The 25,686-nt window shown below is 42.1% G+C and overlaps 2 protein-coding genes across 6 annotated transcripts in view; one reads left to right on the forward strand and one right to left on the reverse strand.

Annotated features, from left to right (window-relative positions):
• Window positions 1–7,131, forward strand: part of FNBP1L (formin binding protein 1 like) — a 71,854-nt gene extending 64,723 nt beyond the window's left edge. The window contains exons 10-15 of one of the 2 annotated variants that reach the window (XM_054980089.1): window positions 167–276; window positions 585–717; window positions 1,873–1,967; window positions 2,460–2,608; window positions 3,012–3,170; window positions 4,887–7,131. In XM_054980089.1, coding sequence (XP_054836064.1) covers window positions 167–276; window positions 585–717; window positions 1,873–1,967; window positions 2,460–2,608; window positions 3,012–3,170; window positions 4,887–4,894 — 654 coding nt within the window. In that variant the 3' untranslated portion in view covers window positions 4,895–7,131. Of the gene's footprint in view, window positions 1–166; window positions 277–584; window positions 718–1,872; window positions 1,968–2,459; window positions 2,609–3,011 lie in introns of both variants that reach the window. The other variant, XM_054980088.1, reaches the window with a different exon arrangement.
• Window positions 7,132–10,531: 3,400 nt separating this feature from the next.
• The window catches only part of BCAR3 (BCAR3 adaptor protein, NSP family member), a 131,554-nt gene continuing 116,399 nt past the window's right edge, over window positions 10,532–25,686 (reverse strand). For 2 of the 4 annotated variants that reach the window (XM_054981583.1, XM_054981584.1), the window contains 6 exons: window positions 23,201–23,290; window positions 20,045–20,160; window positions 16,743–16,914; window positions 13,936–14,047; window positions 12,815–13,027; window positions 10,532–11,500 (listed from right to left, as the gene is read on the reverse strand). In XM_054981583.1, the coding sequence (XP_054837558.1) occupies window positions 11,322–11,500; window positions 12,815–13,027; window positions 13,936–14,047; window positions 16,743–16,914; window positions 20,045–20,160; window positions 23,201–23,290 (882 nt within the window). In that variant the 3' untranslated portion in view covers window positions 10,532–11,321. The remainder of the gene's footprint in view (window positions 11,501–12,814; window positions 13,028–13,935; window positions 14,048–16,742; window positions 16,915–20,044; window positions 20,161–23,200; window positions 23,291–25,686) is intronic. The other 2 variants (XM_054981582.1, XM_054981585.1) reach the window with 1 other exon arrangement.

The following is a 25,686-nucleotide window of genomic DNA, read 5'->3' on the forward strand; positions in this document are numbered from 1 at the left end:
GGATGTGTGTTTCTCTATAGCTCTAATTTTGCAGGGGGAAGGGAAGTTCCATTCTGCTCTTCACTCACTGAGGTACTGTTCGTTGAATGTGAGCTACCAGTGAAAATAACTCATCAATGGCTGCATATTTTTTAAAACAAGAATTGCATATTCCCCTTTGATTTAGGGTCCTGCACAGGAAGATTTTAGCCACCTGCCCCCAGAACAGAGGCGAAAGAAGTTGCAGCAGCGGATTGATGAACTTAACAGAGAACTACAGAAAGAGACGGATCAAAAGTAAGCTTTTGCTTTTGTTCTGCGTCTTTCTCTTACCCTTACTCTTGTGATTTTCTGCCTTTTATTTAAGGCGCCTCTACTGCACTAGTCAGTTCAGCTTAATATTATGTTCAGTTTTTCAGTGTTACTCCTAGGTTTGTTGTTCTCCTGTATTTTAGGAATGCATTCTTGCCCCACCCACTTGACCGGAAAAACGTATAGGGACCATATGAGTGAAAGTTGGGAGGTTGAGGCTCAGTATTTTTCCTTGAAGCAATTATATATATATTTAGTGTGTTTTTATAATCCGCTTTTCATCTCTCACATAGAGATGCACTCATCAAAATGAAAGATGTGTATGAGAAAAATCCACAGATGGGAGATCCAAGCAGTCTTCAGCCAAAATTAGCAGAGACTATGAACAACATGGACCGCCTTCGGATGGAAATACACAAGAATGAGGTCAAAATTCATTAAAATGTTCCTTTGCTGTATGAAAATTTTGGAGACTCCTACACAAGCACCCTCTTAAATCCCAAAGGGATAAATATATAGCAAAAGGGAAGGAATCAAGGGATTCCATCCAAGTCATAACTGCCTCTGCTTTTTAGGCAGCTCAATGTGATATTGCCAGGAACTTCTTTGAGATATTCAAAGCTGGTCTTAAAGCTAGGATGGGGTGATGCTGTCCGCAAATTCCACCCCCTGCTTCTTCTCCTCTTTTGTGAATCCATCCCCCCCCCTTCCCATGTTGCATTAGCCAGTCTCTCTCTGCTCTCCTGGCCAACTTGTCCAATAGCAGTTTCTGCATCTCATCTTCCTGTTTTTTCTTTCTCCCTAGCCAGCCAATCTATCATTTGTTGATGTTGGGGATGGGCATCTTTGCGTACCATCTTAGGTTGCTAGGCAACAAAAAATGTTGCCCAGCCTCCTTTTTTCCTGCAACACCTGCACATGTGCACACACCACAGTTTGCTTTAAAAAAAACACACACCCTTTTTTGTACTTCTTTTCCCCCCTTTCAAACCTTGAGATTACCCTAGGTTTGCAAAAATATATATCTTATTTCTGGGTAACCCTGGATTTTTGATTGACACTGGAAGGCTATCCATCCCTGTTAGATGTATGATAGCTGTATTGAGAAAACGGTGCACTTAATGGGAATATCTCATGAATTTATTCATTTACCTCCCCCTCCACATTGGGGACTGAGAACAGGTCACATAATTCTCCTTTCCTTCATTTTATCCTCGCAACAACCCTGTGAAGTAGGTTATGCTGTGTGTATGTGAATGGTCCAAGATCATAACCCAGCAGGCTTACATGGCAGAGTGGGGGATCGAATCTGAGTCTCCCAGATCCTTAATTAATAAATTAAGAGAAACTAAAGAACTCTTTAATAATGATGGCAGGGAAGGCTTGCAGTGAAGTTTGGTAGATAGCAGATTTGTATAATAAATTAGACATGCACTTGTGTCCAAAAATTAAGATAAGTGTATCTTTTGTTTGGACATTAATCATTATGAAGTACTATGGCTATCTCAAGACAGCTACATTCAGCATCGTGTTTGGACTGATAGTATTAATGGTACCAAGTCAACCGTTCTCTCTCTTAAGGCTTGGCTTTCTGAAGTGGAAGGCAAAGTAGCAGCAAGAGGAGACCGAAGACATAGCAGTGACATCAACCATCTTGTAACGCAAGGAAGAGAGAGGTAAACTTATATCTTCTGTTTATAGGTTTCTTTTCTCTCTTTCTTTGTCTAGACAAAGACGATGGTCTTGGGAGTGATGGTTCTTTTCAGTGGAGGAATTTTAGCATGCACGCATATAGTCATACATGGTAAAAAGTAATTGCCATTTGTGGTGACAGGTAGTAGGGGTGTTGTGATGGCAACAGCATAGTCTTGTTCCAGAAGGCAGGGTCCTCAGCCTTTTGATGTATGACTGGGCAGATGAATTTAGATCATTTATCCTGCCCCCAAGGACAAATACGTCACTGATGTCTGTATCAGCTTTCAATCTGTATTAATCAATAACAATATTATCAAGTTGCACATGTTGGGTTTGCCAAACACATGTTGCTTCACAAAGAAGTATAATCACAAACCAGATCTGCAAGTGTTGTAAATCTACATGGGAATCTAATTGGGTTCTGTGGTTTGAGAAGTATGAACATTCCTTGTTTTAACTGTTACGTTATATAGCCCTGAGGGGAGCTATACCGATGATGCAAACCAAGAAGTCCGAAGTCCACCGCAGCAACACAGCCACCATAATGAATTTGATGATGAGTTTGAAGATGATGATCCCTTACCAGCTATTGGACACTGCAAGGCTATGTATCCATTTGATGGTAAGGTTAACTGAAAGTCATTTTTTAAAGAAAAGAAAACTGTCTTTATTTGACGAATACTTTCTACCCTAAATAGAATGGTCTGCTTGCAAACTATTTCAGCGGCTGGTTTAGGTTCTGGGAAATTGTGCCATAAATCCGATTTTGTTTAATGGCAGAATAATACTTCTGCGCTGTAACAAAACAAATACTGATTAGAAAAACAGTCATTGGCATCTATTCAGCTTTACAGCAAGGGACCAGATTTTGTCTGTTGGCCTACGTTTGAAACATATGTTCCATCACACACAGCAAATGATTCCTCCTGTGAATGAAGAGACGAGAGCTGAGAAAAAAGAGAGCTGGCTTTAAGTCCTGTTGGAGCTGTAATAGTGCTTCTTTGTGTATCCTGATTTTCCTCCAGGTCACAATGAAGGTACTCTAGCAATGAAAGAAGGAGAGATTCTGTACATTATAGAAGAGGACAAAGGGGATGGCTGGACAAGAGCTCGGAGGCAGAATGGAGAAGAAGGATATGTGCCAACTTCCTACATAGATGTAACTCTAGAGAAAAACAGTAAAGGTGCAGTAACTTATATCTAATCTACAGAGCCCATCACCAATGAATACTGAAGCATACAATTGGATGGAAAGTATTAGAGCATTTAGGAGACCTCATTAATCTCTTGTTCACCATGTGAGCTCAACCTGTTCCCAATTCTGAAACTGGGGAAATTCCATGTTTTGATGAGTTTGTTCTCCTCCTGGCCAGTGGCATCTCTCTTGTTTCTCTTCCTGCCTTTATTTGCACGAAAGCTTTTGAGTGTTCTCTTACAAACAATGGTCAAGTCAACATATTGTTACTGGATTTTTATAATATTTGTAAAGATTTCTACTTACTTGAAGATAGTTTAATTAGGTCAATGATTTAAATAATGCAGTCTTGTATCACATTAGAGTTCACAGTTCTCTTGCTGCAAAACAAACCCCCCAAGCAAGAACCTGTTCTAAGTACAAAGCTTACCTAATAAAATATTCCCAGCCCAGAGAACAGTTATTTCTTTTATTTTCCAAGTAGAAGCCCCTCTTTTTTTCACTCCGTGCTCCTTCTTGCGTAATGAGTATTTTAAAAAAATCCACACCGCTTGCACCCGGGATATGGAGTTGCAGTTCAGAAAATAAAGAAAAGCTCCTTACTGCAGGTGTGCAAGCCATTGCCCGTGCATAAATGTTCTTGGGGGGGGGGGTTACAGACATTGACTTGGATATTATGCCTTACCTACTTCCCTCTTTCTGCTGTTCCCCTGTGGGTTAGGCGGCTTCCAGAAAAATCGAGGAGGCCAAAATGGGGGGCGGGGGGGGGCCTGCAGTAAGAGGAGGGAATCGCTGAAAATTGCCTTTCCCCTTTTTCACAAGCAGGAGTCCCTACTGCACACAGAAAGGGAGCTGACTATCTAAGCCAATGTTTACAAGTCTCCTTATTCTAGAAATATTTTTGCTGCTTTTACTTTGGGAATCAGACCCGTACTTTCCTATGCACAAAAGTAAAAGTGCAGAAGATAATTGGGAACACGCACAGCTAATTGTGGGATTCATATGCACTCTGTGGCAATCTGCCCCTGAGTTTTTTTTTTCTCTGCTAGGAACTTTGGGTATTATATGTACTTGACATGCTTTCTCTCTTCTGGAAAGTGCTGTCAAGGTTATTTGTTAAATCATAACTTGTGTCCCCATTCTCTTGTGCCAGTGCTCTTGAATGCTCCTGGAAAATGTACCTTCCAGAAGTGCAGAAGCTGTTACTTCTCAGCTCAGCAGACCAGGCGTGCACAGGCATGCACCATCCCATTTGTTCCAGTGGGCAGAGCAGATTTACATGTGCAAGGGGCAGGGGCATACAGATCAGTTCCATTAAATGAGTGGCCAAGCTGTGTTGAATAAGGAAGCTTTGTGTGTGGAGCAGATCACTGGATCAGGGCATTAGTCTGTTGACTAAGATGTCTATAAGTAGAATTTTCTAAATACTGTTACCTTTGTATATTTATATAAATAAATGTCTGGGAGGGAGGGAAGGAGGGATTTCGAAGTCAAGTTGTACTACTATGCAACTTGATGAACCTCTGCTGGGAAGTATGATGTGAAAAAGTCTGAAAAGGATTTGCATAATCCCTTATGTGTAGAGTGTTTATTCTTTCATCACTTGAGAGAAATATCCCCCCCCCAAAAAAGAGCACACTTCTTTCTTTGCAAAAGCCTCTGGTAATTCTCTTCTGTTCTTCTTTTTTTCCTTCTTGGACTGCAGGTTCCTGAAGCGGGTTTCTGAGAAAATGGGCGAGATGTTGAAGGAGGTTACATGCAGCTGCTTTGGGGGGAGGGTGTTAGGCCCAGCAAGATGGGGCGGGGGGGAACCAGTTGCATGAAGGCATGCAGGCATACATTTCCATTAACAATGTTAGCGTTGCTGTGTATGTTCAGAGTTTCTGTGGCAAACTTAAAGCTCCATTCCAGCCAAACAAAAACCATCCAGATCTGAAAATGCACTGTCTTCATAGTCCTCTAAGTGCTGAACAATTTTACTTGCAGTACACCAGTTGCATTGTATATTGGCTGTTTCAGCTTCTCATTCTCCATACCCATTTTGACTGGCATTCAGTTAGAATCGTGTCATTTATCAGTCAGTCTCTGCCTGTGCCACCTCCATGCTCGCCCTAACCTTCTCCTGCATGTTTAGGTATGTGTCAGACATGCCTGCCTAACGTTTTGTATTTCCATAGCTCTTCCACCTCATCTGCATTTGTAGCAAAACCACTTTTCATGTATCTCCAGCACTAAAGTTTTTTTTTTATTCCAGTACCATTTATGCTGCTATAACTTTTCCCCTCTTTGTTGTGACCGTCATTACATTCCAGTTTTTTTGGCATTTTAACTGATGCGAACTTAACATTCATTTTGACCTGGGAAAGGAACACATCTCTGTGCTAGGCAACTGCAGCCGAGCTCCAGCACCTCACCTTCTCCTGAGCACTGAAAACCTGGGATAACAGCACAGATTTTCCACTACAAGACAAAAACGACTGTTTTCAGAAGTCACGTGCTTGCCATTCAGACGCTGCCTTAAACTCTCGAGTGCCTAAATCTGTTGATTTGCCAACACTACCACTTCAGTATCCCGCAAAGGGCTTTGGGTCTCAGCTCCATACGACCTCCTCTGTCTTTCTACAGTGCTGCAGCTGCTGAGGTAGCCAAGGTAGATGTTTTCTGGAGCTCTACCATAACATGATACATGGTGCATTGGAAACTTTATGCATTGAAAACTAAATACATGTATCGGTTTTGTTTTCCGTCTAATGAATGTTTTTTTTAATAGGATTTTTAATGGAACCTTTTTTCTTGATTGTCTTTTACTTTTTAGGGTGGGGGTGGGGGAGGGAGGGAGGGGGAGACTCCAGTTTCTAATTAACTGCAGTGATAGTCTGTTTCCAAGTGATGCTTCATTGTAAGGACCAGTCGAAAATTGGAGTGATGACTTTGTAATGATCTATGTGCACTTTTACTTGTAAACATTGAGATTTGGAAATGTTTATACATGTAAATATAGTTGTCTGCAGCACCCCAATTGTTCATGTTGTTTTGTCTGCCATTTGTGAATTCTGTTAATGAGACTGCCCTACATCTAATTAAATACGGTAATCGTTAGGATATGGGAAGCTGGGGAGGGGGAGGGAGAAGCCACTTTAAACCCTCATAAAACTGGCCTTTTATTGTTTGTGGTAAAAAAAATTTTAAAGTTTGTTTTTCTATGGGTGGAAAGAGGGTTGAAGCAATATTTGGACACAGTGCTGGATTCCTGTAGGGCTTTTTCAGTGTTATTAGCAGTTGTACTACCAGTAAACTAAATCTGTGTGAATATCGTGTGGAAGTTTTTCTTCCTTTTTATTATTAAGTGTGCCATTATTACACAGATGACACAGTGTATTGACATGGGGGGGGCAGTTAAACTCTATAGGTTAGGCTTTTGGATACTGTAAACAGGGTTATTTATATAAATGTGACCTTACTCAGTACTGACAAAACTACATGGTATAGCTTTTTGTTTGTTTTTAAAGGACAACCTAGGTGCTTTTTTGGTTTCAGACCTGATGAGAAAATGTTCTCAATGTGTTTTTTGGGCAGGAGCTTTGTGGCTTTTACCTAAGAACCTCACGGGCTTCTCTTACACTTTTAGTAGAGGACTAACCGTTCTTTCGTGCTACTGTGTTTTTTTAGGACCAGAATCTATATCCTCAGGAGAAGATTTTCTTTCTGTGGTATAATACAACCTTATGAGGGTTAGTAAATATAAGGGAAGGGAAAAACTCTTTGTACTTGCACAATTAGCTGAAATTATTCTGAGATTTGAACATAATGAATTGTCTGAGTCTTAAAACTTTCCAGTAATTTTTAATCTTTTGTGCACGTGTTGATTTTTAAATGTTTAAATGCTTTGTTAAAAATAGTGGTTCTTTTGAGAATATTTTCATGGAATTAAAAACAATCTTCTCACAGTCTTGGTAATTTTCCTTGTTGTCGTCTGTTACAGGCACAGGAACAAATGGGGTTAGGGATCCTTTTAAAGCAAATGGGCTCATGGTGGGTGGGGGGAGCGAGCAGTCATCATCCTCAGAGACGAATGTAATTGTTACGTGGCTGGGGCTTCTGAAGCAGCTTCTTCTACATAATGGTTGTAATAACCTTAAGACACAGTGGCTTTCTTTGCATGCTCTAGTCAAAGGCTGAAGTGAGTTGAGGCAAAGAACTTCTACTAACACCAGAACCTTTTAGCCTGCTGGAGTAAGTGACCATATAAAGAATAAGCAGGATTGGTAGCTGTGATATGCAGAAGTAGGTGGAATAAGAATTCCTATGGCTGTCTGTACACATGCGCAAGGGGATCAGCATTTTCCCAACCCGTTACCTTCCCTGACTGCTTTTCAACAAGCGTTTCGCTTCCTTCTTAACAATAGACCCATCCACCCCCACCCCCACCCCCACCCCCGGTGGAGTTTCTTAACTGTACAGAGCAGCAGGCCTTAATTTTCCTTTCATTAGGCCTTTTTTTTTCCTGTTTCTAACTTGTATGTGGCACAGCAGGTCTCATTTCAAAAGCTGCTACAGTCTGGGGCTAAGACCAGAGCAGCACAGTTGCTGTCTCCTCCTCCTTGGGACAATCCTCCTCCTCCTCCTCCTCCTGCTGCTTTGTGATCTCCTGATTTCTACTCACAAGAAAACTGAAGCTGCCAAAACTGGACGTGTGTAGTGATTTTGACTGGGAAGCTGTAGCTTCCAATACCCCTTGTAATAGCCAGCCTTGTGCTTTGGACGGGTGAAGAATGTGTTGAGCCAGAAATATGAAAGCCATCCATAAAGGCATGCCGTAGGAAAGTGGAACAAAAATGGGAGTTTCACCTTTCCAGCTGGCCGGTCAGACTGAAAGTTATGGGCAGTAGGCCAAGAAGGAATTAAATGCCTTTTATTAAGTTGGTGGTTTGGTCTATCTAGGGATTTATATTATTGGTAGGCATGACAACTGCCAAGGTACACGACAGAAAATAGATGTCTTCATTTCCCCCAGACAATGGGCAATTATTTTAGTCACTCTTTAGGACAGGGAAAAGACAGCGTTGCATCCCTTTGTTTCCAGAACAACCCAACCCAGGTATGAGATCAACACCTTTTAATTACAAAAAGCAAAGTTGCAGCATGTCTGTTACTGAAGTTTAATTAAAGACAGTTTTTGCATACTGAGGAAAATGAAATGGTACCATATGAAACTCTGCACAAGGAAAGCAGTTTCTGCTTCAGTAACCAAGAAGCTCTGTGTTTCCTGGCCTGAACTAGTAAATGGTGCGGCATTTTAATGAGGCGCCATTCCCCTTAGTCTGTATGTTCTGTTCCCCGGTCTTCAATTCATATCGGTTGCATGGCTTACACGTACAGAGGGGTGGATGCAGAGGTCCGGTATTGTTAGGACTTTCCCTGTCACTTGCTTTATTCTACAGCCAACTACACAGTGTATACACTGTTGTCAGACAAACAGCTCCCCCCCTTCTCCCCCGCGCCTCCTTCCCTGCGGCATGTTTGGTGCAGGGAAGTCAGTTTTTTGCCAGCCAGGCATAATCAAAGACCTGTTCTGAACTTCGGAACAGAAAATCCAAATAGTGTCTGCTGTGTTGGTAAAATATAAATCGACAACTGACTTCTATAGCATTCCAGGATGTGCTGCTTGAAGGCAGGCCACCTCACATCTTAAATACACTCGCCCTGCTTACAGTAAGACTAACCTCATTGGCAGTAATATTTTTGACACTCTAAACATGCAAGTGCTGGAAATCACACCATCTTCCTCTACATGTTTGTTATGAACACACACATTGGAGTCTCAATTATAGTTAAGACTAGAGCTGGAGTTTTCTGTTATTTGGAAAGGCTCTTAGCAGCTCATACCACCCACACAGGCACTGAAATATGCCACATGGTGTGGGACGCATAGATAGGACATGGCAGCAGACTAGACTGCTGGCTCAAGAGTAATGCATGCCTACACTCTGGTGGTTTGTATTGCTGCAGCAACGGGGTTTTTTTTGTCTAAAAGTGAATTTTGCTTTTTAAAAAATACCCCATTGTAATGGGAGTTCTCAGTTTTCTGTACAATTTGGATTTATGACAAACATCCCTTGGAACAGAGGTTGCCATCTTTTCTTTACTGAGAACTACATCTGAGTAATGGAAAATATCCCAAGCATGTTACCAAGCTTTGTTCTATCCTCGAAATACAGCATGGGCTAGGAAGAGCAAACAAAAATGAAGCTGTCGGAGGGATTTTTTTAAAAGACTAGAGAAGCTTTTTCTGGGGCTGCTAAGAACCTACATGAGCTATTGTGCAGCAGCCAGCAAGCTACCAGAAGTTCACAAGCTACCTGTTGGAAGCCTTAGAACTCTGATGCGAAGTGCTATTTTTAATCAGGTGCCTGATGTTGAAAAAACGAAAACTAGATGCAGTAGCACCTTACTATTTCCATGGCAACACTGGCGTTTTTGTATTAATCAGAGAACAGTTCAAGACACTTAATACCATATTAATGAAGGTACTGTTGTACAACTGCATATCATCATTATAGTCTCCTCCTTCCGGTTCCTAGAAGTTCAGAACTTTGAAGCCTTACAACATTAATTCTTTCCTATTGGTTGATATTCCCAAATTAACTTCTTAATGCTGCTCTTTACTCATTGTTAGCAGAATTTTTTTTACCTTATTCATTGTAAACTAGACAATGCTCACCTTATACAGCTGTAGCACATTTGTGGCACCACTGCTGGAGTGAAACTTTTTGAGGTACATACTGTGATAGGGAGAAACCAATGGCAAACAATCACCACCACCACCCATTCTGTTCAGTCAGAAAACCGTAATTTAACTTTTGTTTATATGTGCAAAGAATCTTAAAATGCAAAAAATACTTCCAAGGTAACAGGCATATCAGGAACTATATCATACCATCAGTCTACGTGGTGCTTTGCAGGTTAACCATGAAAAGCCGACGTTCCTCCCATGTTGCACCACCTACCTCACCCTTCACATCAACTTTAAACGGAACAGGAAGCAATTTTAGGTGTTTGAGTGGGCCAAAGAACAGAAGAGATGAATGATTTTGTTAACAGTTTTGTGTAGGGCTGAGTCATGATAAAAAAGAGTAGAGAGAAAGTGGTTTTAACAATAGCATCCAGCGACAAGCCACAAGACTTGGCTACAGGTTGAAGAAGAGGAAAAAATGGAAGATAAACCTGGTGGAATGAAAGGATGGTGGTTGTTGATAGATACAACCGCAAAGACAATTGTGAGGAAAGGTGAGCAGTTCAGTCTGGGATAGCTTTGATCTCAAATTATTTCTCTCCTTTGATATACTGGAATTATTTTTCACATAGATATACTTTAATTGACAAGAGTATGTACAATTTTCCATATCCATTCAAAAGATATCATACAACTGATATCTTCTACAAAGCTATTCATTTAACCTGTATTCATATTTACATTTGTTAATAACATTATTTGATACAAGAGTAAACAATCTAGTAAAAGAACTGTAAGCACTGCTTTTATGCTGTGGACAGCATTTCAATACATAACTAAAAGGTAAAGTCCATAACAAATAAATAGTTAATCCTTTATAAATCAGTAGTCATTCTTATCAAACAATTTATAAATAAATGCACATTGTGCACTTTACAGATTTGAAAGGCCCTGTGAATTTCACATAACAATAGGCTGTACCAAAAGATGGTGTGTGTGCATTTTTCACAGACAGCACAAAAGTGTGCCTCTTCAATCCTGTTTTTTCAGTGTTTCCTCCAAAAGGAGATGGAACTATTTGGACAAAGAGGAGATACTACTAGTTCAGAAAACAATTGGATTCATGATATGGTCATGTTTGCAAATTTGGCCATGTACCACTGTGATCACTGTTGCCATAGATGGCCCAGTCTTTTTAAAAGCATGAATACAGTAGCACACAAATAGCGAGCAGGATAAGCTACATAAGGTAAGGAAGTGTCGGAAAACATTTTGCTGTCCCACCTCCTAGCCTTTTTTAAACTGGGAAAATAAAATATTTAGAGCAGTACCTGTTTTACAGGTTTTTTTTTTTTTTTGCTGAGCAGTTATACTGAATCGCCTGTAGTGGAATGTCCATTAGATACTTCACTGCTCAGGCTGCTTTGTTAGAGGAGGTTCTAATTTTCGGGAGAGTGCAGTTAAAATCTGGTTGAATTTCTCGTATCTTTCACTTTGGTTAACCTGCGCTCCTTTGCTGCCCCAGAGCAATCTCATTTGGAATTCCGTTTTGAAGACCTCGCTCATCTCATCATCTGGCTGAAAACCTGATGAGGCAAAAATGGGAAATATGTAATGGCAGCTATAAAACAGCATTTCCAACACAGAGACATTCAAGAGAAAACACCTGCATCTGACTGCTGAGCAAAAGGACAAAGAGTTCCATACCATTCAAATACATAAGGGGGGGGGTCTGTGCTGCAGCATAGTGGTTAAGTGTTCTGGCTTCAAATCATTTGAACCCCGGTACTGCTATGAGCTCAGCAGGTGGCTTAGGGTAAGCTGCTCATCTCAGCCCCAGCTCCCAGGCTGTATTGAGGAGACGATGATGACACTGACTTGTTCACTGCTCTGAGCAGGACACTGATCTGTCAAGAAGAGTGGTATATAAGCACAGTCGTATTATTAATCCTTCAGTGCAGAGTGACCACAGCCACCTGGAGGAAGTGATATTTAACTCATCATGGCCAGAGCTGCAGGAACTTGCAGATGATGTTCTTCACTTCTGTATGTCTGGCACTTGAAAAATGCTTCTCTGTGCTCAGGGACAATTGCTGTTGAGAAGTAGGCCTTACAAGATTTTAGGCTCCAGGGAAGCCACAGTGTAACAATGGACATTTGGAACTCTTAATTCCCATCTCCAGAACAGCTGGCTGAGGCATCCTGTTTCTATAGCTACCGTTCAGTGCACACAGCCCTTCTCTGGTCCCTGGACTGGGTACTGAAATGAATTAAAGTAGGATAATAGTGGAGCTAGTCTTTAAAATGTCACAGGCCTCTTTTCTAGTGTGAAGCAAGTATTTTTTCTAAGGCTCAGCAACACACGTATCAGTAAAGAAAAGAAGCGTTTCTAAAGTAACAAAGAGCAAGTCAACATAGCAATGTCTTATGTGCCATTTTATGCCACTTGTGCTAAGTAAGGAATAAGTCGTCATAAGAACCTAGAAAGGGCAAGGACTTTTTCTAACGCGCCTTACCAGCTTGCATTGATTAGTGCTGTTCCTGCTCTTCCTGTTTTGTAATAGGCTGTAAACAGGCAGGGACAAACATGGCCCAACACAGTCTTACAGACTGCAGTCCTCAAGTATGCACTGGATATTTAATTAATTAAAATATTTATACTCTGCCTTTGCCACCATCCTATTGGATCACGGCACATCTGTCCCTCTTAAACCACCATCCCTTAGAAATTAAAAAGAGGGAAAGCTTATCCTTATTTCTAAAACTGCGTTTCAACTGCCATCCCTGTAGTAATTATTTAAACATATCCTTAGCCTAGCCTTTGTTTTGCATCAGGGGAGAGGGGATCCAGTACAAAGCTGCCTAGCTGCAACAATGCTCAGTACTTCTCCTTCCCTTACCGTGGAGGATCCGTTCTGCATTCGTGCTGTACAGGTTGGCATTTTGTGCTATTGAGCGAGCGGTCGCTAAATGCTTTAACATGATTTCACAGCTTTGGTCAGTGTTCTCCCAAACATCCATCCCGTCAAACACAACCGCTTGTCGTTCCAGCAGAGTAACCAAAGGCACCAGTAGGGGTATAGTGATGATGTTTTGCGGAACACAAGTTGTCTCTAAAAATGAATAAAAGTAAATCCCTTTAGCACAATTACAAAGTAGACTGTTGAAGCGGAACAAGCTTCTTCATACCAGCAGGTTTTAGGAATTATTTTGTTTGGCATGCAGTACTATAATGCTAGCAATGAGCATCTCCTATTATTAAGTGCTATTTCCCATCAGATAGCCTGAGAGAATCCAGCAATTAGTATGTGGAAGGAAAAAATGCTCTATAATGGCTTCACCTCCCAGGAGACAGGATGTGTACCATATGTTCCCGGAGTGGAGAGAAGGTTGCCTTGTCATAGGTCTCTTCTTGGTGAAGCTCAAAGGAACCTTAGGCTGTTCATTCAATGGGAATTAACATTGCTAAAAAAATAATTAACTTGCAGCTCTTTTCACTATATTTGAATGTGGGCAATTGCATGTGTATTTGAGACCCAGTGTGGTATAGTAAGAGTGTTGGACTAGGGTCTACGAGGCCCAGGTTCAAATCCCTTCTCTGCCTTGGAAGATTGCTGGGTGATCTGGAGCCAGTCACTCACTCTTTAGTTTAACCTACCTCGCAGGGTTATTGTGAGGTTAAATGGGCAAGGGAGAATCATGAAGCCCACACCAAGCTCTCTGGAGGAAGGGTGAGATAAAAATGTACTAGACAGATTTCTTATTAGCAAGGTAGTTCAGGGCTCAGCAACAGGGAACTGGAGAATACTTTCCCTTTCATATTTTCCCTGCACAAAACAGGAAATCAGGAGTGTGAACCAAGACAGGGTGTGGTTGGATCTAATGGACTCTGCAAATTACTATCAATCACAGGACATGACTATCTTCTTGTTTACTATGACATCAGCTATGGCCTAAGAATCTGATTTCCCCTGATGATGATAAATGTTACATGGCTGCCTGCAGTCATACATGTAATCACCTCTTCCTTCGTGTAAGGCTTTGCTGAACGGTTTCAGTTGCTTCTCATACATGATGGCTGTCTGAGTGTAACAGTGCCTCAAAGTGGTCCATGTTTGCTCCAACCTGGTGACCTGCAGAGGCAGAATGGGTAGACTGTCAAGAAGCAATTCCCATCTCTGCTTTCCAAGGAAAGTTATTTGGATGCATCCAGTTACCTTGTTGAACCTTGTGCAGCTTAGGGATCCTCTCACACCATTTCACAAGATAGCCAAGCAGTATTTCCTGTGCTATCTTTGCACAGACACAAAGTGAATTTTCTTTACCAATAACTTCAGAGTAGGAGTGTGCACCCCCCCAAAATTCAGTAAATCCAAAAAAATTTCCCAAATCTGAAAAAAAAAATTGAATTCCCTGAAATCCGAATCAATTCTCTAATTTGATTCAGGTATGTCCCAAAAAATTGGCCATTGTTTTCTATGGGGAAATGATTTGGGGGGCACTCTGGTGGGCTGGGGGAACCATTTTTTAATCAAACTTCACCAAATTTGGAAGGAACCTACTTATTATTGTCCTCTAAAGAACCCACCCCCTGCCAAATTTCATGAAGACTGGAACCTGGAGGCCAATTTTATGGGCCTCCAACCAGGGGCGGCGCAAGGGTTTTCGGTGTTTGTGGCTGGCCGGCCAGGCACCCCCCACGTGCGCACAAGCGCGCGCGCACTGGCCTGCGTGATGACATCACATGTGACGTCATCACAGGAGTGCGTGTGCCACCGCCGGCTCGATCGCTGTGGCGGGCGGCTGTGACAGTGCGCGGGTGGCCTCCGAGTTCTCCCGTTCGGTTGCCTGCGCCGCCGCAGATGCCTGCCCACAGTGGCTGTGCCCGGCCAGGGGTGTGTGCTGGCGGGGTGGCGGTGCAGGGCGGGAGGGATAGGAGGCTGCAACTCTGTGGCACGTGCTCCCGCCCCCCGCACCTCCTCCAGCGCTCCCTCCGGCACTCTGCACCTGAGGCCACCGCCTACCTGGCCTCAATGGGCGCGCCGGCCCTGCCTCCAAAGAAAGTGTCCCCACCCAGTCCACTCTTCATTATTCCCTATGGGGAAAAATATCTGAGGGCTATCCAGGGGGCTGGGGTGGAATTTTTCAATAAAACTTTTCCAAATTTGCAGGGGACCTACTGCTCACTGTCCTCTAAAGACCCTCAAGTCTCAAGAAGATTGGACTCCAGGGGCCAATTCTATGGGCCACTGAACAAGGTGCTCCCAAATCAAAAAACAAGTACCAAACCAAACTGAAGCAAAGGACATTGTTGCAACTTAGCCCAAAAGAAGCAAGAGAATGCCTTGTGCCTGTAGCTGGGTACTGCTTGGTTCTGTTCTGTGGTATTTTTCCACAGGCTGAACCCTGTGCCTGACTGCTGTGAATAACACTGGTTCTGTTGGGAATAATGGAGAATGGATGGGGACACTTTCTCTGGGAGCCTGTAAAATTGGCCTTTGAAGTCTTCCTGAAACCTGAGTGGTCCTCTAGACAGTCAGGAGTAGATTCTCTCCAAATCTGGTAGTTGAAAAATGACTGCACCAGATATACCACAGAGTCATTTTCCCACAGAAAACAATGGCCGAATTTTACCGAAAATTTGGGTACTTGTTTTTTTATTTGGAATGCCCAGATTTTACTGAATCAGCCAAAATTTGGTATTTTAATCTAAATTCCAAACCAAACTGCACACCCCTACTTCAGACTCCCATGCATCAAGGAAGAGGGGAAGGGCTCTTGAATCAGAAAATGTTTCCAGAGCATGTTTCCCTGGTATCTTATTTTTTTAAATACAAATTAAGAACAGTGCATGCTTAGAGGCAATCAATCAATCAATCAATCAATCAATCAATCAATCAATCAATCAATCAATCAATCAATCAATCAATCAATCAATCAATCAATCAATCCTTGATGAAAGCAGAGTCTAAGGGCTGTGACCCAAACAGTGAGGGCAAGACTTGTAAACAGAGCAGACAGGGAAATCATAAAATAAATCCTGTTCCTTAATCTGGAAACACTGTGTTTAATTTAATCTGTCATGTCTACAGCTGCTATCTTATGTAACAAGTTGGGTAAAAAAATACGGTCGCTTTGTTGAGCTATCCAGTCAAGACTGACAAAAACTTTATTAAAACTACATTATGAACATCTTAACAGTAGTGCTTCACTGTCCCTGTAATTTATTTATGCATAGCAAACATTTTTGTTTTAAACCAGATAAACACGTTAGTTCTCAGATTGCAGGACTGCTATTTGCAAAGCAAAATATCAAAATAAGGATATCAGAAAAGTTCAGCATAAATGAATTACCAACTCTGTTCGGTAATGGCTGGCTACCTCTGATGGCTGGCTACCCTGGAGGCTACCTTCCAAGCAAGCAAAGTTGGGTGGTTAAGTGAGTGGATGTGTGCCACTCCCTGACAAAATAACCAGATGAACCTGCAGACAACTGCCTCTCCTTGCACGCTCCATAAAACATCAATCCAGCAGCTCCTCTGATCTTTGCTCATGAGCTGAAGAATAAATTAAAGTTCCTATCTTTTCTACTGTCCCTCTAAAGCAGCTTCTAAAACAGCCCTGCGCTATGACCACCCCTGCATGCATCTTGGCCTACTATTCTCAATCCACCTCCCTTTTCTCTCTGTCACATCTTCCAAATAACTTTGATCACATCCAAAACAATCCAGAGAATATCAGAGGGTTTGAATTGTGTTCATTCTTTAAGCCAGAGGCCTATTTTGTCCTTTGGGAATTAAATAAACTAGCCTAGGGAATTCCTTTTACCTGAGGCATTTCCAGGGCTTTCATCACAGCTGAGAAGGCATACAGATCCCCCGTGGAGTCCTTGAGTTCCACAGCTACTTGGATAATCCGATTCAAAGTAGCAACTCGCTCTTCTAAGTTTCCTGTGCAGCCTAGAATATCGACAGCTATTCCTATTGCCATGGTGTTGTGTCTGAAGGGGGAAGAAAATTAAGACATTGTCGAAGGCTTTCACGGCCGGAGAACGATGGTTGTTGGGGGTTTTCCGGGCTGTATTGCCGTGGTCTTGGCATTGTAGTTCCTGACGTTTCGCCAGCAGCTGTGGCTGGCATCTTCAGAGGTGTAGCACCAAAAGACAGAGATCTCTCAGTGTCTTGACACTGAGAGATCTCTGTCTTTTGGTGCTACACCTCTGAAGATGCCAGCCACAGCTGCTGGCGAAACGTCAGGAACTACAATGCCAAGACCACGGCAATACAGCCCGGAAAACCCCCAACAACCAAAATTAAGACAGTTGGGATAAGTTACCAAAATAACTGTCAGATGCCACACTCTGCATGGAATGGAACTGATGCAAAAATTGAATGAGAAAAATATTATTGCCTTATTCTGATTTACTTTCGATAACAAATGTTGGATAGAAAAGAGCATTAGACATCCATAATGTGTATAATCAGTACCCCATATATGTATTTGGTATCTTGACAAAGCTCTGAATGTTGTCTTGACTGCTTCAGATATTACAAGTTTCCTTGTAGGGTAGGAAAATGAGTAAAATACACAGGTATATGATCACATGTGACTGCCCCAGACAGAGTCTGCCATCTAGTTCAATCTTCTGCTCAGTGCAAAAAATCCAAAGCCTAGAGTATCTTTAATAGAAGACTGTTCAGCCTGTGCCCAAAGAACTCCAGGAAGGGGGAGCTCCCCCCTACCCAATGTCATAGTTAAACTGCTTTTACTGTCAGGAAGTTTCTCCTAATGTTCCAGTGAACGCTGTCTGTCCTTAATTTAAGCCCAGGCCATTAAATGTAGGCTTGCTCTCTGAAGCAGCAGAGACAGCCCTTCAGGAATTTAAAAAGTGCTATCATTTTCTTCCCCAGTCTTCCCTTTTCCTGGCTAAACATACTCCATTCTTTCAACCTTTTTTCATAGGACTTCTTTTCCAGATCTCCAACCATCCTTGTTGCTCCTCTCAGCATCCACACACTACACTTTTCATAGCATTGTATGGTGATCCTACAAGACAATCTCCATACAGGCTTTGTAACATCTGTAAAGGCCATTACTGTTTCAGCCTGAGAAGCAGACGAACATTGGCCTAATTGGCACAGACTGCATCTTAGGGAAGAAAAAGCTTTTTAAAGGAACTCAGGCAGAAAGCTGGAGAGCATGTGCAGCGCATACTTTGGTCTCAAGATAACACTGAAAAGGCTCACATTGCTTTAAGAAAGAGAACAGGCAGCGATGCCTGTGTCCAGGCATGACAGGCCAACAAAAGCATTTCAGCTTGGTTGGAAGGGCCTCGGGGTAGAAAGGGACTGACAGCCCTCATGCTGGCAGCAGAAGTGCCAAGGCTGGCAAAGTAAGCTGAAGCTATCACAATAGCCCTGGAGTAGGTCATCTTGTTGCTTGGCAAGAGAAAGAGAGGCTGTTTGCCAGTCAGACCACTGCAGTCACTGGGTTTCTCACAGATCTGGAGCCAGATACCATGGCAACCACATGGTTGGCTAAAAGCTCTAAACTATTGCATGTCACTTGCTGAGAGGCGGTAGTGGAAGAGACGAAGAGGCTGAAGACTCCTGCTGGTTGGCATATATTTCTGTGCTATTTGAAATAGTTTGCAGTTAGATGTCTGGCATTATTTGATTTTATAGTCTTTCTGATTACAGTCTGCTTGACAAGCATGGTCACCCACTATGTTTTTTTTTTATAAAAAACAACATTCTATAATAGGAAATGATTCTAGATGATCAGTCAAAAATTCAGTGCTTATTAAGTTGGGATGGTGTTCACTTGGAATGTAAGGAATACAATGGATCTCATTCTTGTTAATGCCACCCATGAGTTTTTATCATGAAGTTTCTCATCTTTTTCTACTGTGGTACAATATCTCTCTTCACTGTGAAATGTGCTGCTAGTTTTACTTTGTCACAGCTGCCCTGGTATGGTTAAGAAACAATGAAAAGTGACAGTAGGAGACAGTCTGATTTCTCTACCTTCATTTCTACACATCTGAAATATAATCCTTTGATTCAAAATATAGTACCAGGCAGACAAGTAAAAAGAAATGGAAGGCTGTTGTGGGGGGCGGGGGTTGCATTTACTGTCATGTCATGTCATCCCCCAAGGACCGTAGTGTTGAGTCCAGTGGGTTGCATCCAGTGAGCCACAGATGCAAGGATCGTAGATTTTTCCTGCTGTTCCCTAACCATCAGCAATCTTGGGAAAGTTTATTTCTGGCACTGTAGGACCAGTGTAGATTAATCGCCCTGTAGGTCAGGAGGAGACTGTCGTAGGAAGGGGGATAATACTGCTTTCTCTTCCCCCTTCTCTCAGCAGAGCTGTATTCATGGAAGGGGCAGGAAACGTGATTTTTGTCTCTTTCCTCCTCTCCACTGCAGCCCCCTGACCCACATCCATGGAGTTTTCCGTGATATTTTCCTGGGTCTGAAAGGACTGTTGGAGGGAGGGGAACACAGGAAAGATCTGCGACAGCTGGTGCATTATGCAGTTGGATCACCAGATCCAACCTCTTTGTTTACAACCACTTCACTTGTGATACTCTTTTCAAGGGAAACTCCTTTCTGGTCTGCCACTTCTTTACAAAACCTGGATTCTGGGATGCTAGCATCATTTACTTGATCCCAAACACCTGCTGTAGGTAAAATATACTCTGAGCATGAAGTTTTTCAGTGTTCAGCAAGAGCTTTGTAACTTCTCAGGAGAAGGCAGGTTCTATCCTCTCTTTTCAAATAGTTTAACTCTTGGCTGGACAATCCTAAACATGCTTAAATCCCTTGAATTTAGTAATCTTTTTTGTCAAGTAAGCTTACTTACAACTGCAGCCTTAAAAAGCATGAAGTATTTCTATTCATTTTCAGAAAACTGCTTTATACCTAATCTGCCCAATAAATGCCCCTCCTATTTGTCCCCAGCATATTAATGCAAATATATTCAAAAACAGGGCAAGGAAAGGTCATATAATGACAGAAATACTTCTTCCTCAACATCTAAAATAGGCCCCAACAATTTTGCCTGCCAGATGGTTATTTTAAGCAGAAAGTATGAGAAGAAACGCATACAGCAATGATGATATTTACCTTTCAATTATGTCCAGGCGCAGTTGGTGGCCAAATGGCAATGTAATCAGTTCCAGGCCTGAATTCACTCCCATGCTCCTCTTCATCTCTTTAGAGACCTCTAGTATCCTAGCAACCTGTTAAATGCAAGAGTTCACATAGGGAAAGTCAAGGACACTAGCCATAGGAACAAGACTCAGAAAATTAAAAAACACATTAAAATCTTCTGATGCCTCAAATTCTCTGGCCTTAATATACCTGTCATTGAGTGATTCCACACACATTGGATAATGCACTTCCAATCCTCTTTATAGATCATTTGGAATGGATTTTTTTGTGTGCGGAACAAAAAATCCACCTCAAACGATTGATAAAGTGCATTGAAAATGCATTATCCAACCTGTGCAGAATCAGCCATTTAAAGGCTTCCCACCCACTGCAGCTTTCTGTGCCTTCTGCTACAATACAATCGGTCTCTGAACTTAACTCTCCAAGCTCTATGTATTTAGCTGCTTTAAAGGTAGAAGAGATGTCTAAACCATTTTTTAAACCAGCTGGCACCAGGAAATCTTAACAGCTGTTCATCAGAGAGCCTTCCCCTCACATTTATAGTCATAGCCTTTACTTGGGTAGGATGGCAACTGAGCGCCTGTTCTACAGAACTCCAAACCCTTAAGGAGCAATCTTTCACAGTTCAAAAAAGAAAAAAAGAAGTGTATATTTTAAATGTTTTCTGAGTTGGGGGCACATTTTTCAAATAACATTTTCACACAAATTCAGTTGATACTGTGTGATAAGTTTCTGTTACATTTTTAGCCTGCCTTTTCTCCAAGGATTTCACAGCTCTCCTCTTCCCATTTTATACTCTCAATAACCCTGTGAAGTAGGTTAGGTTGACTGTCAGGGTCATCCAATGTGAATCCAATGAGATTCACATGTTGCTTTGAACCCAGGTCTAACCACTAAACCACAGTAGCTCTAGCTAGAAAAAACAATAATAATTAAGTGCCATCAAGCTGCAACCAAGTTATGAGGGGCCCTTATGGGATTTTCAAGGAAAGAGATGAACAGAGGTGGTTTTCCATTGCCTCCTTCTACAGAGCTACCCTGGTCTTCCTTGGTCTCCTAGCTAAATAGGAAACCATGGTCTGCCCTGCTTAGCTCCCAAGCTCTAACAAGCTCAGGCTAGTCTGGGCTATTCAAGCCTGTCTATTTACTACAATTAATGCTGGAAGCTGTCTTGAAACATGTTAGAAGCCTGTAATTTTCCAGAAATCAATAAACACTTGTCAGTCTGGTCAGAAATATTTGGTGATAGCTGCTACTTGATAATCCTAGCAGAAGTTGGACGATTATCTCATTATTGATCATGAGGTCAATATGCCTGTCTCTCAGGCATACTTAGCAATAGTCTGCAGATCAGTGGAGTGCAGTGGCCTTGCAATTCATTCATTTTATTTTATTTTATTTTTAACCCGCCCTCCCCGCAAGTGGGCTCAGGGCAAGGTACAACATTGGTTAAAATACAACTTAAAATCAATTTAAAAACAGATAAAATACTGTGCCCTTTTTGGGGCAACCAGCGGGAGTGGACTCTCCATACCCCTTGTAGAGACCGGTGGAAGACTCGGCAATGATGGGCTAAAAATTAGCCTCCACCATATGCCTGGCGGAACATCTCTGTCTTACAGGCCCGCGTAAATGATACAAGATCCTGGCGGGCCCAAGTGTCCTCAGACAGAGAGTTCCACCAGGTTGGGGCCAGGACCGAAAAGGCCCTGGCCCTGGTAGAGGCCAGCCAAGCCTCCCTAGGGCCAGGGACCACCAGTAGATGTTTTCCAGTTAAACGAAGCGCTTTCTGGGGTTTATGAACTTTTGTCCCACAATCTAGAAATTCTTGGTCAAACACAAAGAGTGGTGCCTTCAGTAATGTCACAAACTGCTCATTTCTCTGCAGTAGGGTGCAGCACAATGAACCTAAAATTGGATTTTAGGTACCACCAAGTCTAAAAAGACAACAGCCTAGTTAAAGACTCAAGTCAAAGAAGCCATAAAAGGCAAAACGATTTCTTTAAAAAGTGGAAGGTTTCTCTGAGGTGAACAGAAAGGAGCACAAGTTCTGGCAAAACAAATGTAAATTGACAATACGGCAAGAAAAAGAAGAATTTAAGGAGTGGATGGCCAAAAACATTAAAAGAGTAAACATTTCTTCAAATATTAGGTCAGTAGCCATGTTGGTCTGCAGGAGAACTTCAGGATTTGAGTCCAGTGGCACCTTAGAGACCCACCAGATTTTCAGGGTATAAGCTTTCAAGAGTCAAAGCCCTGAAGAAGGGAGCTTTGACTCCCAAAAGCTTTCCCCCTGAAAATCTGGTGGATCTCTAAAGTGCCACTGGCTTCAAAGTCTGCAAATATATTAGGAAAAGGAAACCAGCCAGTGAAGCAGTTGGGCCTCTGGATGACAAAGGAATAAAAGGATCGCTTAAGGAATATGGAGCGATGGCAGAGAAACTGAATGAATTTTTTGCAGTTGTTTTCACAGTGGAAAATGTGGAACAAATACCCATTTTAGAGCCCCTGTTTTTAGGAAGGTTGTCTGAAGAAATGAGTCAAATTGAGGTGATGAGAGATGAAGGTCTAGGACTACTAGGCAAAGTGAAAACTAGTAAGTCTGCAAGTCCAGATGCCATACACTCAAGGGTCTTAACAAAACTCAAATATGAAATTGTTGATCTACTAACAAGTATATATACCTTGTCACTAAACTGGCTTACGTGCCAGGTGACTGGAAAATAGCAAATGTCATCACAATTTTTAAAAAGGGGTCCAGAAGGGATCAAAGCAATTACAGGCACTTAGCCTAACATCTGTTCCAGGTAAAATTAGTAGAAACTGTTATTAAGGAAAGGATTATTAGGCACATCGATGAATAAAGTTTGTTGAGGGAAAATCAGTATGGCTTCTGCAAATGGAAGTCATGCCTCACCAGCCTCTTAGAGTAGGTTAACAAGCATGTGGATAAGGGTGATCCAGTAGATACCATCTACTTGGACATCCAAAATGCTTCTGAAAAGTTCCCTCACCAAAGATTCTTGATTAAGCTTAGCAGTCATGGGATAAGAGTAGGGTTCCCAGGTCCCTATGCTATCCCGGAGGGAGGGAGGACCCAAGACTTACCTGATTTAATCTCCCTGCATGTGCACAAAGCGTGTGTGCGCTCCTGGAGAGGCATGATGATGTCACTTCCGGAAACCAACCTTTATATGCCTGGGAAACCCCAAACCAGAGAAGGGAGGTTTAAGGGGGTGACAGGGGGTGTGAAAAACTAGGTGGTCTGCCATAGCAGGGTCTTCTTATGGATTAAAAGTTGGTTAAATGCAGGAATGAATGAACAGTTCTCACACTAGAGGGAACTGAGCAGCAGGATCCCACAAGGATCTATATTGGGACTGGCGCTATTTAATTTTTCATAAATGATTTTGAATCAGGGCTGAGCAGTAGTAGCCAAGTTTGCAGACAAGATAAAATTATTCAGGATGGTGAAAACCAAGGCAAATTATAGATGCAGAGAAGTTAGCCGTGTTAGTCTGTGGTAGCAAAATCAAAAAGAGTCCAGTAGCACCTTTAAGACTAACCAATTTTATTTTAGCATAAGCTTTCGAGAATCAAGTTCTCTTCGTCAGAGAAGAGAACTTGATTCTCGAAAGCTTATGCTAAAATAAAATTGGTTAGTCTTAAAGGCAAATTATGAAGAGCTACAGGAGTGGGCAACAACATGGCAAACAAGGTCCAGTATGGGTAAGTATAAGGTGATGCATATTGGAACAAAAATCCTAATTTTAAATATATGCTGGTGGGGTCTGAACTGGTTGGGACTGATATTGAAAGTGAGCTTGGGGTTGTAAAGGAAATCTTGATGAAAATGTCAATCCAGTGTGCAGCAGCAGTGAAAAAGGCAAACTCTATGCTGGGGATTATTAAGAAACACATTGAAAATAAAATTGTCAGTATTGTAATGCCTCTGTGTAAAGCTACAGTGCAGCCTCATTTGGAATACTTTGTGTAGTTCTGGACTGGTTACCATATCACAGAACTGGAAAAAGTACAACGGGCAACCAAGACGATCAACGAGTTAGAGCACTTCATTCTAGAAAAGATTGCTAAGGGGAGACATAATAGCCATTTTATAAAATTAGGTATGGAGTGGAGAAAGGAGGTATAGAAAGCTTTATCTCCTTCTCCCATAACACTAGAACGTGGGGGCACCCAAAGAGATCACTGGCAAATAGGTTCAGGAAAGACAAACGGAAACACTACTTTACTCAATGAGTAATTAAACGGCAATCCATTCCCAACGAAGGGCAATGGTGGCTTGAGCACAGATAGCTTTAAAAAATGGTTAATTCATTTAAACGGGGGTTGGGGGGGTCAGACAGATTCATGGAAGAGAGGTCCACCAAGGGCTGCTAGCCACAGTGACTGAAGGGAGTCTCTGGCCGTTTCCACACACATTGAATAATGCACTTTCAATGCACTTTAGTTATCCTTTAGAAGTGGATTTTTTGTTCCACACATGGAAAATCAGTTACAAATGTGCACTAAAGCGTATTGAAAGTGGATTATTTATCGTGTGTGGAAACGGCCTCTGTCTACAGAGGCAACAAACCTCAAAATACCAGTGTTGGCAGGCACCAGCAGGGAGGAGGGCCTGTTGTTTGGCAACTAGTTGACTGTTGTGTGAAACAACATGCTGGACTAGATGGATGACTGGTCTGATCTAGCAGGGGCTTCTTATGTTCCTAAGATTTAAGACTGGCCTACCAGAGGATGTCTGCGGATGATTTTGCAATTAATACAACAAGATGGTGGGTTGGATGCTATGACTCTTCTGCTAGCTGTGGTGATTTCTTCAGGTAAAATGAGCTTTCTGTCAGTGCAAGGGGCTCTTGCATCACCAGAAGGCACGCTGCACCATAGGAAAGAACTCCCATAAGTTTAAGTCCAATGTTGGGAGGATGTGGCCAATTACATTTTTTCCCTAGAATTTTGTAGTACTCATTTCCCACTCATCTCCCTATCTTTCTGAGTGTTGATTCTCTCTGTGCAGATGGTAACCGTATTATCCATCCTGTTGAACCCCAACTGTTTGAATGGCCCATCCCTCCCAGTCAGCTGGCTATAACACAGCCCTCTCACAACAAAGAGGGATGTACATAACCAACAGGGGTGTACACAAAAGTGCTCCATTTTTTTGCCATCTGCTCCATTCGTTGATCTGTTCAAGGTTTAAAGTCGCTTATGCATATCCTAGGTCTTGCAAGGGATTTTCTGGCCCGGATTCTCCCCCTCCCAAATATCACTGCAGGAACATTTATGAGGCAGGCAGGGCCTTGCTTACAGCCTTAATCCCATGACAATATAACAATCTATATGTGGCAAATTTTACATCTACCAATAGCCACTGTAAGTCATAATGGCAGACATATTTTACTGGATTATCCATTATCATCCTCATGAGAGACCTCCAGCCCCTTAGCACTGTCGGCAGGTAGCAAGAAGTGTCATTAGTTCAATTATCTCCTCTGCTTAATCAGGTGCCCAACAGGCTATTTGGCTTAACCGATCTCATTGGGGGACTCTCCTGTGACACAAATGTGGTGTCA

Source organism: Eublepharis macularius, chromosome 5 (genome assembly GCF_028583425.1).
Source record: "Eublepharis macularius isolate TG4126 chromosome 5, MPM_Emac_v1.0, whole genome shotgun sequence".
Lineage (NCBI taxonomy): Eukaryota > Metazoa > Chordata > Lepidosauria > Squamata > Eublepharidae > Eublepharis > Eublepharis macularius.